Source organism: Sander vitreus, chromosome 6, assembly GCF_031162955.1.
Source record: "Sander vitreus isolate 19-12246 chromosome 6, sanVit1, whole genome shotgun sequence".
Classification (NCBI taxonomy): Eukaryota; Metazoa; Chordata; class Actinopteri; order Perciformes; family Percidae; genus Sander; species Sander vitreus.
The window spans coordinates 8,003,714-8,015,975 of record NC_135860.1 but is presented as its reverse complement, the minus strand read 5'-3'; the positions used below and the strand labels follow the sequence as shown (position 1 = coordinate 8,015,975).

Here is a 12,262-nt window from a genome sequence, read left to right as displayed (position 1 = left end):
TCACCATTAAGTGTGCAAACAGTGTTTAAAACTTGTGTGTATAATGTTTGATATATGAGTTGGTCCTGTTTTCAGGGAGACAGTGGTGGACCCCTGGTGTGTGAGACAGCCAGAGGGGACTGGAGGCTGGCAGGGGTGGTGAGCTGGGGAGAGGGCTGTGGACGGCGCAATAAACCAGGCGTCTACAGCCGAGTAACCCAACTGATCCCCTGGGTTATGGGATATATTGAGGTACTGTATAAAGTGATGTTCCTCTCTATCATTATATGAATGTTTCATTAATCATCACAGTCAGTCAAGCTTTGATAAGTGATTTAATAGTTTAGTTATAGCTGTGTCAAATACATGCAGTGCTCTTACATTTTAAATGGAAATGATATCAGCCTGGGAAACGACGATTGGCAAGCTGTGCCCAAAATGTATTGTTGTTATTTTGAACCATGGGCTCGAGAGGGAGAGCAATTTGACTATGTATCGTTCTCCCATAAAGCAGGTTATAGGGATAAAACTGGATTACCTCATAACTTTTGGGACTGTCATAGAAACATAAAGCACTATCTTTTGTGTGCTCGTCCTTCCCAATATCCACTGTTCAACCCAGATTAAATTTGATAAATGTTATACTCAAATGGAGGCAGAAAACAGGTTCCTTAGTAACAAAAAATGGGGATACAAATGAATAAACAGAAGGGACATTATATACCCTTACTGTATTGTCTCACTAAGACATGCTGGATGAGAGCATTAAATGCCATGTGTTATACAGATGGAGGCTACTATTCATGCCTTGCTGGATTTTTTTGTTGGCAGGTGGTACGCAATACATTTATATTTAATACATTTTCCTCATTGAAATATATAAGATAAGATAAGATAGACTTTATTAATCCCACACTGGGTAAATTCCTGTGCTACAGCAGCTCAAAAGAAAAATGTACACACATCACAATAACACAAATACACAATTAATTAGACATAGGAGAAAAAAAATATACATAAACTATAGGAAATGGAAAAATAGAATATAATTAGTTATAATAATAATAGTAATAAAAACCGTATTTACACAATAAACAACCTTATATAAACAGACAGTATATAAACAAAGATATACAGATGAGTAAGGTGCGAATGAATAGAGATGACATATAAAACTATATTTTAGATTGATGCAGGCATTTTCACTTTTCTATATTTTGCCACAGGACAAACCAAAGGAATTGGAGGAGACCACAGCAGCCATGACCGACACCTCACAAGAACCGGAGATTTATGATTACTGACAATAAAGAAGCAAATCACCTTTTTCTGCTTTTTTGTTACATACATTATTCTAATTATATTTTGGTAAAAGGCTTTTACTGGTGTCCCAGTCAGCAGGGGCGGGGCTAAAAGGGGGGCACGGGGTGGCACCCGCCCCCCTGAAATATGATTCTCCCCCCCGGTGCCCCCCCACCAATCCATTGGGCTAGAGTACTGTCAATCTGACAATTGTGATTTCCATTGGATCAGAGTACTGTCTGCTCTGCCAATTTCCCAGCCATTGTCACATGACCAATTAATATTTCCATGAAGACTATCCAAAATTCGGATACCGTGGAACCAGCACTGGGATTATTTTTATTTTAAAAGGCAGACTGAGCCTATGAAAAATGTGTAATGTATTCGGAAATTTAAATTAAAGTCAAATTAATTAGTGATGAATTAATTACTTAAATTAATGATGAATGTTATGTTTTATTTAGAAGAATTACATTGTGTTGTTCTATCCTATCCAATATTTCCTATATTTCTAAGCAGATTTTCAATGCTGTATTCTGATAAAATGACCCCCCCACCCCCAGGCCCCCCCTGACTGATTATTGGTGCCACCCCACTTAGAAAATCCTGGAATCGCCCCTGCAAGTCAGTACATGTATATCTTTGTCACAGTTCTTAATAAAATGTTTAACAGATTTAAGGGGTCCTTATTCAAAATGTCTGTCTATGTCATGTGTTTATAAAATAAACATCAGGCTGTATTTAGGAAGACTTGAAACTAGCGACTTGGCACTTGGGTCCGTGTAACGCTTATCATTTCAATTTTCTAAGCACAAACGGACATTTGGCATTGGCTTCACTTTTCAGCCCCTGAAGATACCGCTTATCGACGACTTCTGATAGCTACATGTCAACAGTCACGTAACCAATATTGAAGCAGCCTTGTTTATGTGGTGTGTGAGTCCGTTTATAAGCGCGCACGGATGAGGATCGTGGAGCCGACAGACAGTAATGATCCATATGATCCATATATGGTCCCATGTAACCATAAACCATAGACTGTATAATGATAACCGCTCTGACCCGTTTAGACATGACTGTTAACCCACATTTGATTTCTCAATAACACAAACACTGGTTATGGCAGTTACAACCGCTGTAAAAGTGTTTCATATTGTGACACAACTATTGTCGCTGGGTTCATCCAAGGTGAGAGTTACGCTTTCAAACGACTAGGCTACTTCACCATAAGCTCGAGGGAAACGCGGCTACATATCGTTACCAGCCGCCGCTTCTTAGGTGCCACAAGACATTGTCACACTTGAGATAATTATCTGGTACTGCAGTCAGGAAATAGCAGGCGAATGTCAATGTGCTCGGTAGTAAGCAGAGCGAAACCAGTTCAACGGGCTCTGGCTCTCACGCTTGTCAGAGCAAACACCGAGGGCTCCAGTTATGCATTAGCCGAGAGCAGGCGCTTCTGTCCCGGTGTAAGTACTAGCATTTACCCGCTACGAGCTACCAGCAGATCGTATTGCTCCAGGATGGCGCTGACCGAAGGACTGCTCTTCAGACAAGTAGGTTCATATTAATACACGTTGTTTTGCTTCGGTTGACTTTATGTTGTCCGTTTTGAAAAATGTTTTTAATGCAATGTTTGTAACTAGCTAGCTATGCTTCTAACTAGCTAAAGTTAGTAGGGAGTGAGCTAGGAGGAGTAACGTTAAGCTAGCGTTAGCTTAATTATCTTGCTGTTAAATTAGCTCAAAGTTGTAATTTATTTAAATTAAGCCAAACTAAGTTATTGGATGGATCTCAGTGGATTGTGGTAAAGTTAGTGTTTAGTTTGCCCTGCCTGTAATAACGTTGCAAACCTGATGACTGTAACGTTATAAGTTACTGTACGTAAACTGTACTGCAACTGTACTGTTTAGCTGTATCATGATGACACTGGACATGAAGGTAACATTATGCGTCTTGTCCAGCCTGATGTAGCATAGATGTTGACAAAACAATCTTAACTCAAGGTCCAATTCATCCGTATCACTGGGTTCTCATCGTAAAAAGTTTGCTATTTTGTTACGGCAACTAGCTAACGGTTAAGCAAACTCAATTAAGCGAGTAAGAGGACCTTGAGTTGAGATTGTCAGAACATTATACATGTTTGCTTGATGCCCTTTATCAAACAACAGCACATTAACAGATCTAAAAGAAACCATCACAATTTGACTAATAATGGTGGACGAAATGCGTACAGGTAAACATGGCTTTTTCAGCTTGAGTTTTTTTTATGTCATTCAATCATTTAGATATCTTGCAATGTGCATACTATTATCACAAATGTACAAATACAATCATATTCTTGGAAAGATCACCAATTCAGATCCAGGCACGCATACATTATTACATTTTTCTTCAAATATCCACAGATCATGAAAGAACAAATCGATTGCTCTTGATTTTGTCCTATTGTGTTTAGTTGTCTAGAGATCCCTGAACAGATTACCTTCTCTTCTCTCTCCTCCTGTCATGTTTTTCCTTTTTTGTTTGTTTAAGGTTTACTCCTAAAGTAGGTATTAACGGTTATAAACACAAAATGTATATTTATCTCTAATACCGTAAACTTTTCAAATACTTCAGAAGCACACATTTTGCATCGAAGAGATGTAGATCAACATCATACTCTGTTCTTTCTTTTTTTCTTTCTTTCTCACTCGCTATCTCACACACGTACAAACACACACTATCAAAAGTACAACGAGAAGGATGTCAAACATTACCACCAATCCAATTTATTGCTGAGTCACTCCTGTGCCCTCACCTATTTTTTTCTTTTCAGCTGTTTGAGTTAGAGAGCAGCACCTACACCTACCTGCTGGGAGACACAGAGACCAAGGAGGCAATCCTTATCGATCCTGTACTGGAAACCATTGAACGGGACCTAAAGCTCATACATGAACTGGGGCTCAATCTAAAAGTGGCAGGTATCCTAACTTCATGTGGCTGGGCTAAGAGATATAGTAGTATTCCATAGATTTAGAAAACTCATCTTTGTCATCGTCCAATACAAACCTCTGTTATTTTTAATTTATGTACATGTCCACCACATATTATCCTATGAACCATAATGTGTAGGTTATGATCATTTGGCCCTTAGCTTCTGCAAAGTAAGGGGGTATTATAGCCCTGGAATAAAGTCACCTATATTCTGGGTGCTTATTCAAAACTTAAGCTAGTTTTTATTAGAATTATTATTAAATTAGCTTGGACTCCTTGATTTGGACAACAGAATTTGTGAACTAGTCCACCAACTTATTTATGGTAATATTGAGTTATTGCCAAACCCTTTGGTGAACCATACTATTTTCTGATAGTAAACACTCATTGCCATGCGGACCACATCACAAGTACTGGGCTGATGAAGAAAAGATTGGTTGGGCTGAAGAGTGCAATCTCCAAATTCAGCGGTGCCTCTGCAGACATCCTCCTGTCAGAGGGAGACAAGATCTACTTTGGAAAACATGTAAGAAGAACATATGACTTATGTCATTGCAGAAAAGTTATCTACACAACCCTCGTTTTAGAAATAACTAAATTGAGGGTTAACTGCAAAGTAGTATTATAAGTCTTGTATCTTGATTTGACTGTTTTTCACCTTAGTAATGGATATGGACACACCCATACATGCTTTTCATTTTGAATCTGCATCAGTGTTCTAGATATTTTATCTTGGATCTGTATCATGTGTTGCTCTGTAAAGAACTGGAACATTACATGCCTTTGTCTCTTCTCCCCTGCAGTATCTGACAGCGAGAGAGACACCGGGACACACTGATGGGTGTATGGTGCTGGTGACAGGGGATCAGAGCATGGCTTTTACTGGGGACGCTCTGCTCATCAGAGGCTGTGGCAGGACAGACTTCCAGCAGGGTAGACACACTCTTTTACTTTTTCCTAATAATCTCATATCAAATGCAGTTGTTTTCCCCTAACACACTGGCTGAAAGAGAAAGCATTTGTTTTTGTAATGCTGCTAGAAGAACACAAGAGGGCAATATTGCATCTGTTTTCTTTTGGAATTGGTCTAATTTTTGCAAAAATGTTTCTAATCCAGGTTGCGCCAAGAAGCTTTATGAGTCAGTCCATCAGAAGATCTTTACTCTGCCAGACCAGTGCCTTGTCTACCCAGCACATGACTACTTAGGTTGGCTGAAAACCCACACATCTGAATGTTTATTTCATATCTCATGGAGTCATTGTGTGAAAACTGGTTATGCAAATAGACAGATTTTAAGCACCAGTATAGTGTAAAAAAGCCATTGCCAGTATATTCCCACCAATACCAACCAATACTGATGTGATACACATGTTCTTACACGAGTGTTTTCACATATGCAAGTGCAAGCAGGTCAAGCTTTTCAGACATGCCTCTCTTAATAATACATCATGATCTTTTACTTCAGTAAAAATAGAAATTCTACAGTTTAAAAAGACTCTGTTACAAATAAAAAAAAAAACTTTCTTACGTAAAAGTACAAAAGTATAAGCATCAAGCGTCACTTAAAGTACCAAAAGTACTTATTATGCAAAAAGGCCCATTTTTAAATTAATATATATTATTGGATTAAATGTATGTATGCATTAATATGTACATCACTTTAATGTTGCAGCTGGTAAAGGTGAGAGTAAAATGTAGTTTAGTAGAAGTATAAAGTAGCATTATATTGAAATGTTCAAGTGCCTTGCCTTGCCTAGAATGACCCTAAAATTGGACTCAAGTAACTTGATACTTTGATTGATTGAAAGTTACTTGAGTCCAATTTTAGGGTTCTTCTACTTTACTTGAACATTTCCGTGTAATGTTACTTTATACTTCTACTAAACTACATTTCACTCTAGTACTTGAGTTAATGTACTTAGTTTCTTCCCACCAGTGCATTATACTGGTTTTATTTATTTTATATTGGATACCTATATAGTGAAAATAGATAAGAAAAATGCCATTCCACAATCTGTTAAATATCCGTAAGAAATTATATTTGATGCACACTGATTTTGATCTGATACAATTGAGTGTGCTAATTTATCAGTGTATTTCTGCCAATAAGTATTTACAGTCTGCCAGCACTATGTGGTTTCTCTGCATTTACCAAATATTCTATTTCCTTCTGATTGATCAGTGGGGTTCAACATCTGGTAAACATTAGGGCCACAGATGACATATTGGGCTTTATCTGTCTTTGTTTATCAGGTCAGACGGTGTCTACGGTTGGTGAGGAACGCAAGTTTAACCCGCGCTTGACCAAGAGCCTGGAAGAGTTTGAGAACATCATGAGTAACCTGAATCTCCCCAAGCCTAAGAAAATAGGTATCAAAATCTATTTTTCTATAGTCTAACCTCCCCCCATTCTCTGTTAGTCAACATAATTCCTGGGCTAAAAAAAACAACTACATTTTCAAGTTTGTAATGCCTCAGTACACACTCACATAGAGATACTTGAAATATCTTGCTTGTCACCATATTTATATTTCTTTATATTTCTTATTCCAGATATTGCAGTGCCTGCAAATCTGGTTTGTGGAGTACACAATGTCTGAATTTCCTGCAAAAGAGAGACTTTTAATCAAATCAACTACATCATAGAATCAGAATCAGCTTTATTGGCCAGGTATGTGTACACACACATAGAGTTTCGTGATTAACATTTACATGTTTGTATCTGAGCAGGATTTACCAAAATGTGCTTACCATTAAGTGCTTTATTGTGTTTATGCATGTAAGATGTAATGTAAGATATATAATTGAATAGCTGTTGCCACCGGCGATAATGTGATAATGCTTAAAATAAAAATGCAATCAGTTCTAGTTTAACCATTAGAAATGAGTGCTTAAGATCTGTACATGAGGAAAAACCACTATTAATAATTGTTTTGTATTTTGATTAAATTTAAATGTGACTTACTCTATTCAGCTGTGTCGTTATGAATTGGGGAGGAAATGTTACGAGAAGGAAAGCTCCAATAGAAATGTTCCAAACAAGGTTTGGTTTAGTATTAATGAATTCTTAACTGGGACAATTGAGTTCTTCCACATGGACTTTCCAGTGATTCTGGACTCTTTTAGCCATGGTCACACACACACACACACACACACACACACACACACACACACACACACCCCCCACTGACTGCTGCCAGCCATGGCCTTTTTGCATAGCAGGAAAATGAAACTGCTATTTGCATTCAGAATTTCTGAGGGCCAAATTTCCATTGACAACGTGCTATGTGTTTGTGTGCTCTCATCTGTTCCTCTAGACATTTCGTAGACTATTGTCTATTGAAATGTGTATCATTCTCTCAGTAAGATATGAAAAAGAGCATCCATGCCAAGTATCAACACATTGAAGTCTGCTCCTGGGTTTCCAGATGTGCTGTACGTGCTGCTCTCAGCCTGCGTTTAATGGCTCATCAGCCAGTAAGACAGGTTTGTCTGGGAGTTTCGGCTTCTGACTCAGCCACATGCCTCTGCCAGAGAAACATGCTAATGTGATAGTATGCTGTATGGTAGTACTGGTCTTATTATGAGCTTTTAAGGGCCAGTATCAAAATGTTACTATTAAATCTAAATATTTATCCTTGCCAGGATTTAAAGGAGCATCTCACTGATTGTACATAGTTTAGTTTCCTCATCTTAGAGAATACCAGTCGCAATGTGAAAACAATTGGAAAACTGGAGGTGTGGAGTATGAACTTAGGATATGGGTGTTAACTAACCATGAATGGGCCTAACAAAAGCTTTGAGTTTCATTATGTGAAATGTAGGTTCCAACAACATCTTCACTCCTACGAGGGACTAAAAGTCAGGATATTGCTGCCTCTGCTGTGTAGATTTTGACCATTATTTTTCTTACAGTCTCATGCAAGTCCCCCACCTTTATAGAAGTGCAGTATAAAATCGCTGGAGTACCCCTTTCACTTTCAGACCATTACAGGAAACTAAAAAAATGTAATTCTTCTGAATGGATTAAGAGTTCTTGGGTTTACCATAAGTGCAACTTGAACAATAGCTTTAATTACATCTTTATTAATACTATTTAAGTACTTATATTCCTAACTTGTATATATTTTAAATATTTGTTCTTGTATTCCTTCCTATTTATTATTTCATGTATATTGTATCCTATTATTTCATGTATATTCTGTATGTGTGCTGTGTGTTTGATATTTTGCTGCTGTAACAGTGTAATTTCCATTTTTGGGATGAACAAAAATCTATCTATAACCTACCATGCATGTTAGAGAGAATATTTCATCACAGCAATGGACTTGAAATGATTATAATAAACAGAGGTGCGCCGATCTGACACGCTGAACCACACTGATATGGTATCAGCCATGATGTGACCAATCCTCATTAGTTACTTTGTCAGTGTCATAAAAGAAGTCACTGTGTCCTCAGTATCAGTTACATTCATTCAATCAGAGTCTTTAGAGCAACAATCTCAAACATCTTGTTACCTTCCATGAAAATTATTCTAATGAGTTTTACACAGTGTGGTAGAGAGATTTAAAATTTGGGAAAAAGAGCGCACTGTTTTCAGGATCGATATTTGTTATCTGCAGATGATGGTATTGGTTTCAGGAGAAAAAAAAGATGGTTGGATTGGTGCTTCCCTATTAATGGAATGCCAATATTCACCTAATAAACAGTACAGTATACAGGTCTGCTGTATTGAAGCCGATCCAGTTCCTTATAGCTGCACTTGTTATTATTTTGGGGGGTCATTACATATATCTTTATATCTTTGATGTTTTGGTTGTGAAATGTCTGCAAGGTTTTAAGGCCCTGACACATAAAGCTGACGGCCAAGAACTTGGACCGATGGCTGACGTTCGCCTTGGCAGACTGATCTCACTAAGTGGCGTATGTATGACACGCCAATTCGTATGCCATTTTTGCGTGTTATGAAGATGCATAATCATTTTTTAGCGTGTTTATTAACGCCGTTTGGTCTCCATTGACCTACATTACATGTGAATTATCGCCGTAGCGAATAGTATGAAAGGAGGGATGTTGGTTGAGGTGGCGGGTGGGTAAAACACAGGACTTACGCCCAGGAGAGCCGGGATCACGTGTGGCGTTTATCAATGGTTTTTTTTTTTTTTTTTTTAAATAAAGCCTTCCCCAATGTTGCTTTTCCTAAACCCAACCGTTTATTGTTTTCCTAAGCGTGGGACGTTGGTCACCGTCGTGTTTTTGTCGTTTTTTTTAGTGTTATTAAAGCCTTTCCCAATGTTCTTTCCCTAAACCCAACTTTTACTCTACACGTGTGTGATGTTCTAGCAATAGCACGGCATGTTCTCGAGATAACACGGCACGTGGCGACACCAAGTGGTGTGTGTGGTTACATCCGCTGTATACAGCATAGACATACGCGTGGATAGCTCAAAACGCGTACAGATAACACGCCATTTGGCTTTAGGAAAGTGCCGCGTATGTTTACACAAAGTCATGATGCCGTGTTGGCCTTGGTGTGTCAGGGCCTTTAAGCTCTTCAAAAAATGTGCAGACACTTTGTTATAAAGAAGAAGACTTGGTAAGAATAAAACATAATGTAGGCTGGATAAAAGTGTGTTGGCTGATCACATGCAAGTTAATAATGTAAACACACACACACACACACACACCATCTACCAGCTGTCTCTGTCAGCACTTGAAATAAACAGCATGATTTAGACAGCCTCTGCCTCACCTAGTGTCCTCGCCGAGAGACACCTGCATTTGTTTTTTGTTTTCAAAACAGGAGGTGTGTGTGACCGTTGTTGCCATCAAGCTGAAGATATGTTGCTTTAGAGACACAGTGGTTTTCATGTTAAATGGTCCTATTCTCTTGATCCTGTTTTGCTGCTGGGAAGCTAAGGTGCCAGCTGTCCTTTCACCCAGACTATGTCACCCATCTGCCAGCCCTCTTTCAGCCTCTCCCTCAGCCCACTTACACTGTGCCACCATGAACCTGCTGCCCATTCTCTCTCACACCGTCCACGTCACTGGGGAGAATCTATTACACTATCAGCTCATTCAGAAAGTGCTGTAAAGAGGCCAGTCAGGGTGATAAAGCCCTCAGAGTGAAGAGCACATTCTGCCCAACAGACCCTAAAGAAAATACTCCTATAGGGACTTGGTATACCTCAATACTTAGCATTGAGTTTAGAGTGGTCTTATACTTGTTGAAAATGTTTTATCTTCTACAATGTCACTAACAAATATAGAGTTTTTGGTTATTTTTAATATCTCGAAGTATCACTAACATTTGAATGGTTGGAATTCACATTGCTCTGGTGCTCAATAGTAAGTTTACAGTGACTGTGTAATACTTTATGGTATTTTAATCTCTACTGGGATCAATATAAGACTGCTGTAGGGACTTACACTGTTACTCATACTGTATGTGTACATACTTTCAGTCATCCAGGTCATGGGATTTCTAATGGTAGTAAGTCACACTGCCTTGATGGTTAAGGGATTTCTAATAGTATATTTTACGATATTTATATTACCACTCTAATATCCTGAACACACTTGTAAGGAGTGTGTAGAATTTGAAAAATTCCAATGTTGGTGCCCCCCAGTGGTAGTATCAAAAACATGCAGAATTGAGCTACAATTATTCAAATCCATAATCTTGTCAATAATGTTAACGAAGTTTTTTTTTTCGTCCAGCATGTTTCCTTGGCTTAGGGTGGCACCTAAATCATGGTTGCAGCTGTCCCGGTGGTCCTGCTCCGCGCCCTGCTATGCCCTGTTACACCCTGCTACGCTCTGCAGTGCCCTGCTATGTCCTGCTGCGTCCTGCTACCCCCTGCTATGCTCTGCAGTGCCCTGCTACGTCCTGCTGCGTCCTGCTATGCTCTGCTACGTCCTGCTATGCCCTGCTATGCTGTGCCCTGCTACGCCCTGTAGTGCCCTGCTATGCCATGAACTACTACAACTACTATTTCTGGTCACTGTTCCATTATCTTTATTGTGACTATTATTGCCACTGTTCATCACACCCCCAACTGGCACCATCAGACACCACCTACCAAAAGCCTGGGTCTGTCTGAGGTTTCTCCCTAAAAGAAAGTTTTTCTCATCACCGAGGTTTCTTCCTAAAATGATTTATTTCTCGCCACTGTCGCACTAAATGCTTGCTCTTGGGGGAATTACTGAAATTGTTGGGTCTTTGTAAATTATAGAGTGTGGTCTCAACCTACTCTATCTGTAAAGTGTCCTGAGATAACTCTTGTTATGATTTGATACTATAAATAAAATGTAATTGAATTGAATAGAGGGTTTGTACTATATTTCTCACTGCAGAGTAAAATGGCAAAATGTGCTGAAAAACAAGGAAAATTCTAAATATTCACTTTGGGGTTATTGTCACAACAAAGAACCCACTGTGGCACCTTCAAGGGGACTGTTAGGGTTTCTCTATAGGGCATTCTGTGCTATTTCTATTAAACATGTTTGGAAAGTACCCAAGTAGCCTACATTTACTCAAGTACTTTTTAAAGTAATTGTACTTTGAGTATGTCCATTCTATTTAGGCTATAGTAGCCTATATTATATACTACCCAGCAGTATACAAAGTAACTCAAAGTATAGCACCACCTTTAACAGCATTAAACAGTAAAAGGATGTCTGCATCAATAATTCTAATAACATATTTGTTCACTGTTGTATTGATATATTGCTGCATTTACTTATGTAAAAGATTGGAGTACTTCCACTAAACCATGTAATATGGGCCTTCTGACTTCACGTGTGGTCACTTTTTTAGCCCAGGATTTGACCAAATGACTTTTGTTCTCTAACAAATGTGAAATATAAAAAATGTTGCAACTGACCCCAAGCCCTTTTTCTCTATTATGACCTTATAAGCTTAATCTCCCACTATATTACTATATTATTAAAACATTCCCAAGGGACCTTGTCATGAAAAGTATGTAAGTGGCCGTTTCA

The 12,262-nt window shown here is 38.6% G+C and overlaps 1 protein-coding gene across 2 annotated transcripts; it reads left to right on the top strand.

Annotated features, from left to right (window-relative positions):
* Window positions 1–2,289: 2,289 nt before the first annotated feature.
* ethe1 (ETHE1 persulfide dioxygenase) lies at window positions 2,290–7,227 on the top strand. Of its 2 annotated transcripts, XM_078252341.1 has the most exons (7): window positions 2,295–2,837; window positions 4,100–4,244; window positions 4,635–4,783; window positions 5,061–5,190; window positions 5,375–5,464; window positions 6,512–6,628; window positions 6,812–7,227. In XM_078252341.1, exons 1-7 carry the CDS (start codon window positions 2,625–2,627, stop codon window positions 6,856–6,858), a joined length of 891 nt encoding a protein of 296 aa, XP_078108467.1. In that variant the 5' UTR covers window positions 2,295–2,624; the 3' UTR covers window positions 6,859–7,227. The 2 variants fall into 2 exon arrangements, with proteins under 2 accessions (XP_078108468.1, XP_078108467.1); XM_078252342.1 differs by lacking the exon at window positions 5,375–5,464 and having other exon boundaries at window positions 2,290–2,837.
* The last annotated feature ends 5,035 nt before the right edge of the window (window positions 7,228–12,262 follow it).

Excerpts from the sequence above, each read along its gene's own strand:
- ethe1 (XM_078252341.1), top strand. The coding sequence starts at position 2,625 with ATGTCAATGTGCTCGGTAGTAAGCAGAGCGAAACCAGTTCAACGGGCT. Across the intron at positions 4,245-4,634 it reads GCTCAATCTAAAAGTGGCAG|TAAACACTCATTGCCATGCG; the intron begins GTATCCTAACTT and ends ATTTTCTGATAG. Across the intron at positions 6,629-6,811 it reads CCCCAAGCCTAAGAAAATAG|ATATTGCAGTGCCTGCAAAT; the intron begins GTATCAAAATCT and ends TTCTTATTCCAG.